We start from the raw sequence: 7,825 nt of genomic DNA, 5'->3' as shown, positions 1-7,825 counted from the left end.
TAAAAACAAAGAAACATTAAAAAAAGCACCCAGAAAACTCCTGTATTGGTTTTCGTAACAAAGGAAAGTTTGACAATTCTGGGACATTACAGATTGTATCCATAACCTTTCAGTGTGTCACATGGGTCATCGTGAATACTAATATTTATTCCTGTAAATATAGAAGTTATGGACACAGTCACTGCTCTTTGGAATCAGTCCTTATCCTTTGATGAGTAAAAATGTAGCCGCCTCCTGATTCTGGAAGTTTCCTTACCGGAAGCTGCTTCATTCCTGAGATCCGTGGCATCTATAATGGTAACAGCACAGGAAGGACTAGCCATTTTTTTGGGGGGTGGCTCAGTGTCACCAAGTGGCTTCCAGACTCTGTCTGCTCATTACACTGAAGTAAGTCCTTATGCCCCCCGTCTGGGTGTGTCTTTCCCCCCAGGCTGGCTCTCGGCTCTCCTCATCCCTTGCTGGGTCGCTGCTAGAATACGTCACACTCACCCCTGGGTTCCCCCTGCCCACCCCCATGATGCCCTGTGTTGGAGAGAATTGCTTCCATGCAGTTCTTCTGAGGCCACAAGTTCCTGTAAACCAAGGACGGCCTCACGGTCCCCGACATTCCCGCTCCTCCTCCATGAGTAGAGCCTTAAACATACCACGTGCTGAATTCTCCCTTATTAAACGAATGAACGATCGAAAGAGTGGAAATTCAGTGTATAGAAATTTGTTCTTCCCGCCCACAAGGTCACCGAAAGGGAGCTTCGTGGGTATGGGCGTTCAAAGGACCCTCGGGAGTTCCTGTGGCTGGGGAGGGCTTCTTTATCAAAATCCATCCGAAACTCCCATCCTCGGCTTAGTGGCAGACAGCGGGGTCTACCAGGCTGAACTGAAGCCTCAGGTCCAGGTGGAGCAGTAGGAGAGACCTTCCCTCGGTTTGTCAGGGGAGAACCTGGGTGCGGAAGCCGGGGGTGGGCACCTCTTTTGCTCTCTGTACATGATGATTACCAGGATTTTAGATCTTGCTTTCTGGAGGGTTGGAGCTCATGGGAAGAATGCAGCATCCAGTTCTCTCATCCTGAGAAGCCTCCTAGAACCCCCCAGGACGGTGAGGGACACTGAGGAGGGCGGAGGAAGGACAGGAGAGGGGAGGCCTCAGACACTGCGACTCCTGCCTCTAGCTGGGAGACCCCTAGGCCCCTCTTACTTTGGGTGCCTTCCACCCTCGGGAACCCCAGGACTCACATTTGTCTGGACAGCAGGCCAAACGTGAGCCATTCTGAGGAGACCTCTGGGCAAGACAGAGCTGCAAGAGGCAGATGATCAGGAACCACCCCGAAATCATCATCCTGGGAGCTGGAAGCAGAAGGGAGAAGAGGCCGTGAGGGCAGCTCTGGGACCCACACATCTCAGCTAGAGTCGGGTCTCATGATGGATTATCTCTGGCTACTGTGAAATCCCCCGTCCCCTCCCAGGCTCATGGGAGAATGTCTCCTGGGGCTTCGTGAGGCCAAGGGGGTGGAAAGAGTTGCTCTCTGACCCCTCAAGGCCTGGGCTACTGCAAGGAGAGGATTGTGGCTGCTGGGCCAACACCTGGACGGTGACTTTAGGTGACGGGGGAGGTCTCCGGGAGCAAGACAGTGACCAGCTAGACTGTCCTGTGTGGGCAGTGAACAGGGCCCTGAGGGTTTGGACCAGTGACAGCGAGGACATTGAGATGGCAGGAGCAGAGGTGGCACCCAGCAGCGTGGGGCGGGCGGAGCTGCAGAAACAGGCTGTTGGGGGGACTGAGGGCCCAGAGCAGGGGTGGCTGGTGTTCAGGACTGAGCAGATTCTGCCTCTGATGGCAACGTCCTCCTCACTCTGAACCTTCAGGGAAAGTGGGCTCCTGAGACAACCCTCTAGGTGTGTGACAGTGGCATTTTCTTGAGGGAAGGGATTAGGGTTGTCCCTTTGCCTTTGGAGAAAAACTTAAGTGATCCCCACATTGAGCCAACTGAGCAGCAGCAGGAGGAACCCAGGAAAATAGAAGTCCTCTGCCAGGGAGCATGTCCCTTCACGTGACACTCTAGTGCCTCCCCCTCCCTGTCCCCCAGACAGGTAAGGAAGCCCTGTGGATGCAGGAAGCAGATATCACCCTGCAGAGATCTCATTGGAAAACAGACTTTTAAATAATAACAGTATTTTTTTTTTATATAAGCTTTCACAATGGAAGCTCTTACTTGGTCTTTCTAAGATCAACAAACTGGACTGAGTCCTGCCTAAGGGCAGCCCACTCAGCAGATTTTCCCTCACAAATCAAGAGGGACTTGCTGTAGACACCCTGAGGCCCGTGCACCCTGTACTGTTGGACATCTGCCGGTCTGCCTGGCCTTTTATTTAAACTGAGAATTTCCCTTTCCCTTTCCTTCTTCACTGCTCTGGGTCAATTATTTATTAATGTGGCATCAGGAAAAAAAAAAAAAAACACAAAGCAAAACAAAGCCTGAGAACAGAGCCGGTCGCTGTGGGTGACGGGTTGGCCCATCACACACAGAAACAGGAAGGGAATCAGCGCTTCCGTCATCGCCAAAAGCATGCCCTGAGCTGCCAACCCTGACCTCGGGGGTTGTCAGTGTTAGGTCCCCGGATTGTCACTCTCGCTATTGAGTCAGTGTTTGCTCTGGTAACCAGCATGCCTGTCATCTCAATGACTTCCAACAATAGATATTCATTTCTTGTTCCTGGAACATGAACCTGTTGGTCAGTTAAGAATCTTCTTAACTGATTTAACTTCAGGCCAAAATGTCCTGCTCAGGTTCACCACTGTGTTTGCATTCTGTGGCGCATGTGGGAGGGGGAGCTCCTACCTGGGACATATTTTCCTATGGCAGAGGACACAGGAGCTGAAGAAGCTGGGTTTAACTCTGCAATTTCGCCTGACGCTCTTGCTCATGTGGTCCACGACACATGAGGAATGGGAAAGGGAGGACCTGTTACCAGAGGCCCAACTCTGGGGTCCCAACAAGTCAGGTCCTGCCACTTGCTCCAAAAATTAAATGGAAAATGTATCAACGAAAAAAGCAGGAAAGGAGCTCTGATTATATGGCATCCTGGGAAGACAGGTGGGACCAAGAACTCTGCCCTGCCTTTGGGGCAGGGGATTTGGGTTTAAAGAGGAAGAACTGGGGTTGGAATGAGAGGTCTGCATCATTAAGCAGTGGTCAGACTGTGGTCTGGTTGATCATGATTTCAGTTTTGGTTGTGTGAAGCAGCCCCAGAGGAGTCCTTACTGTACAAAAGGAGGCAATCTCCACTGGCTGCTCAGGATGTATGTCTAGCAGACCTGTGATCCTGCAAGGGGGTAACTCATTTCCCATGGGATGATCACTCCTGCTTAGGGGTGCAGTCTCATTAAGAGACCATCTGCCTGCAGGGCTCCCCTGTGCCTGGAAGGTGTAGGGCAATGACTAGAGACTTCTAGGTGCCACTCCAGGGGTTTGGAATAGGAGACTGTGAAATCTGGCAGCGGAATATCCCTGCACATCTTGGAAATGCCTTAATTAGTCTGATCTTGGTGTCTTCAGCCTTGAAGGGGATGGATTCCCAGCTGTAGATGAAGGCTTTGTGAATGATTAACACGCAGAGTTGAGCAGAAGGGATGGACCCCCACTCCCTGAAGTTAATATAAAGAAGACATGAAAAGCAGAGATTCCAAGCCTTTTCCTGCTTTTAGTTACTCTGAGGGCATCTGCTGGCCCAAGTGAAGTGCCTTTAGCAGAAGCAGCTTCTAATTCTCTGTGTGGAGCCTGTCTACAGCAAGATCAGAGCATCTCTGAAACTCAGAGTAGCCTCTCAGAAACTGAAGCTATGGGAAATAGTTGGGTGGAAGGAATTGGAGAGTGACCCCTGGGTATGGAGGGGGCACTGTGTGCATACTCACCCACAGTTGATAAAGCACAGGGGGTGGGTGAGTTAGGCTATTTTGGGGTTGAGGTGGGCCCTTGATGCATTGAAACACTCGGGCTGCAGTAACACAACTGTACTAATCCGGGTGCTCCAGACACAGAAAACTATCAGGAGATGGGGAATTATTTGGAGATGGAGTCGTTGCAATTGCACCTAAATTAAAATGAGGTTATTGTGGTTGGCCCTAATTCAATATGACGGATATTCTTATGGAAAGGGGAAATGTAGACACCGGAACAAATATGAATGTGGGAGTGAGTGCCAGGTGAACAGGAGGCAGAGATCACGTGATGCAGCTTGGACCAAGGAGCACCAAATGGTCTTTAAGACTGCTTTGGTAACACTGATGACCAAACTGCAGCTGTGATCCTAAGAGACTAGCTCTACTTACCACTCACTAATCACAGCTCACCGGCTCTTGCTGGCCCCAAAAGTTCAGTGGAATTTCTTTTAAAATAAGAGGGTGGATAGACTTCTCTGTCCTAATAAAAGCCCCAATCTTTCCTTTGGTCCCCGGACATAGCAGAGGCCACCAGGCCTGTGCTTGTATGTCCTGGGTAGCAGCCCTGTTCTTTGTTTATTCTGAAATAAAAGTTCCTTTATTGGAGATTCATGTCTATGTGGGTGCTGGGCTTTGACAGATCCTTCCTGGATTTTCCTGAAGCTGAATTTGGCAAAGCAGTTCTGTGTGGCAGAATTATCTAAAAGTGGGTGTCACAGGGGTTGGCCAAGGTGCGAGACAGCAAAGCTAAGCCATTCTCTTATCCTTGAGGCCTGAACATCTCTGATCCTAGTTCCTCGCCTCCTCCTGCCAGAGAACTGGAACTAGCCCCGTCAGCTCCAGGACCCAGGCCTTCCTCCACGGTTCTAGGTCCCCTCTTGCTCCTGCCTTCAATTTTCTTTTCTTCTCATTTCAGAGCCCCCCCCCCCCGCTGCCCCTGCAAAGCCACCCCCAGAATCTCTGGATGCTCTGCATATTATTCGAGAGGACAGTCAGTTCTCTACTTCATCAGGCATGTTCTGACCGTTCCTTAGGGGGGGAGGCATTTTCATTTGTCAAACTCACAACTATCTAAAGAAGTCATCACCTGAGCAAATCTGCCACGACTTGAAAAATGTAGACGCTTGCCTCTTCTGCTGTGTTCTGTCTTGAACTCCTAGGTCGCCTGTCACTTGACCCTGTCCTGTATACTGTACCACTGCCGATCTTGTATTTGTGTATTTTCGTTTATGAGCCTCTGAGCCCCTGGGGTCTGGTTTTTATCTGTGTAGGCTGGTGCTTGGTGTTTAATGAACGAGGGAATAGATGCCCAAGACTGGGGAATCCAGGGCAGGAGCCGTGGAGAGACTGAGCACCTGGAGGACTGGGATTCGTACTCGGGGAAGAGGGACTGAAGGACAGTTGAGGAGAGCCTGGAATACCAGGGTCTGGCATTTACCCTCATTCTGCGGTGCTGGGAGGTCTTGCAGGGCTCTGAGGAGGGAGTCATTGGGTTGACCAGGGGTTCCCAAAATCTCTGCTCCCAGGACCTCTTTACACCCTTAAAAAATTATTAAGGACTTTCAAAGAGCATTTGTTCATGTGGGTTGATATTTACCATTGTAGAAACAAAAATGGAGACAGTTTAAAAGTATTCATTTAAAAACAAAACCTTGTGTTAGCTGTTAACAGAAATAAATACCTTTAATGAAAATGACTGTGTTTTCCAAAATCAAAATAAGATTGGTGAGAAGGGAGGCGTTGCTTTATAGGTCTGTGGGGGAGGAGGACTATCTTTTCATCTCCCTGGTGCTAGGTTCACAGCTAAGGTCCCAATGACAGAAGAGATTAATAAGAGAAAAGCATACACACCTCTTTAATGTCAGTTTTATTTGCTGTGGGAGCCTCATAAGGAAATGAAGATCTGACGACACCGTAAACCTGTGTGTTTTTATGCTTGGTTGGATGAGGAAGTGAGAAGTCACGGAGAAGCACGATTGGATAAAAAAGGATGATCTAATGGTCATAAACCCAGGTGAGCTTAGCACGGCCTATTTGTTCAATATCCTCGCCAGCCCTGTGTGTTCAGAGACAGGCTGTTCCTTTTTTCTGGGCACAGGGAGGTCCTTTCAAACGAGGTCCTCTCTACCTGCTTGGGGATGGGGGAGAAGGTGAGAGTGACCTTCCCCATCCTTCTGTTTTCCCAAACGCCCAGGTGCTGGATTTCGAGGTAGTGTGTCCTGAACCCCATCAGGTTTGTGCCATGTCTTTCATTTAGAAGGAAGCTGGAGTCGCACATCTGGTTCTCTGTTTGATTGAGAGAGTTGGGAAAGCAAGCATCTGAATAGCTTGTTCACATATCACGGGTGTTGTTCTTTCCCAGTCTCCATTGGCCTTGTGGGCGAGACAGCTCCTTGCTGAGGGGTCTTCCTGTGCATTGCAGGGCGTTTCGCATCAACCCTGGTTTCTACCCACAGGATACAACAGCACCCCTCCTCCACCCCCAGCTGGGCTACCAAAAACATCTCCTGACATGGCCGAATTCGCCTCCTTCCTCTTTCTGAGAACCGCAATGCACCAAAACTCAAAACTCAAGGTCGTTTCTTCATGACTTCTTTCAGTGTGGACTCTGAAACCCTATCGATAAAATTCACAGATTCTGTTCCACATGGACTGTTAGCATCCCCCCAAATTTATATGTTGAAATCTCTGTCACCTTATTTATTCAGAAGTAACAGCACAGAAAGGCCTGGTCACTTCAGAGGACGGGTCACTCTCTCCGGGTGTCTTCCCTTGGAGAGCTCCTGTATCACACCAAGAAAACCCTTCCTGTTCTTTCATGGCCCGTCAAGAGGCTTCCTCCGACAGCCTCACTCTCTGCTCTCCTCACCCCTTGCTGCATGGCTGCCAGACTTCATCATGGCCACCTCTGTGTTTCTTCTGTACACCTGTCCCCCCACCCTGCCCTGTGTCACAAGAAATCGCTCACACAGTGTCTTCTCTCCCTCTCTCTTTTTTTCTTCTCTGGGGCATTGGGGATTGAACCCTGGGCCTTGTGCATGCTAGGCAAGAGTTCTACCACTGAGCCACGCTCCTTCTCTATAGAGACAGGGTCTCAGTCAGCTGCTGAGGCTGGCCTTGAACTTGTGACCCTCCTGCCTCAGCCTCCTGAATGGCTGGGGTTACAGGTGTGCACCACCATGTGGGGCATAGGGTGTGCTCTCTTTGGAGGCTGGAAGTTATAAAAGGTCAAGGACTATGTCATGTTCACCATTGTTTATCCCACTCCTGCCATGAACAGAGCCGGGAAGATATCAAATGCTCAAGACATATTTATTAAAGGATCAGTGATTGAAAGCGTGAAGACTGGGGGTCCAGATAGGTGCTCCCCTAACCTACAAGCTCCCACGCAGGACACGTGTGCACGAAGGCCCAGGTGTGGCTGCACACATGCACACAGAAACGTGTGCCTGAGGGAGGACCTCTGGGTTAAAATCCATCTTAGATTTCCATCTTTTTAGCAGAAGAACAGCAGGGTTTCCCAGGCTGACCTGAAGCATGAAGTCCAGGGTGTGAGCAGTGGGAGAACCTTCCCTCAGTTCAGGGAAGGAAGAACCTGGGCATGAAAGTCCAGGAAAGGGAGCACTTCTTCTGGTCCCAGTAAAAGATGCTTCTCGAATCTTGAATTTGGCTTATTTGGGGCCTTGGCCCACATTGGAGTAACTTGGCACTGAGTTTGGCGGTTCTGGGATGACCACTGGGTTTGTTGCATAGACATTTGGGATGACCGTGCCCACCTGGAAAACAGGCACATGCTATGGTTAGGTTAGGGTTTGTTCTCCAAGGTTCACAGGCTGGGAGCTTTGACCCCAGTGTGGTGGTGGTGTTGAGGGGGTGGGGCCTCTAGGGGGT

At 50.0% G+C, this 7,825-nt stretch overlaps 1 protein-coding gene across 1 annotated transcript in view; it reads right to left on the bottom strand.

Moving 5' to 3' along the window:
• Positions 1 to 7,229: 7,229 nt before the first annotated feature.
• LOC107135424 (membrane-spanning 4-domains subfamily A member 8-like) overlaps positions 7,230 to 7,825 on the bottom strand; it is an 11,496-nt gene continuing 10,900 nt past the window's right edge. Inside the window, exon 7 of the mRNA XM_015477297.2 lies at positions 7,230 to 7,710. Within this exon, the coding sequence (XP_015332783.1) occupies positions 7,606 to 7,710 (105 nt within the window). The 3' untranslated portion in view covers positions 7,230 to 7,605. The remainder of the gene's footprint in view (positions 7,711 to 7,825) is intronic.

This window comes from Marmota marmota, unplaced genomic scaffold (assembly GCF_001458135.2).
Source record: "Marmota marmota marmota unplaced genomic scaffold, marMar, whole genome shotgun sequence".
Lineage (NCBI taxonomy): Eukaryota > Metazoa > Chordata > Mammalia > Rodentia > Sciuridae > Marmota > Marmota marmota.
This window is presented reverse-complemented; position numbering and strand designations above follow the sequence as displayed.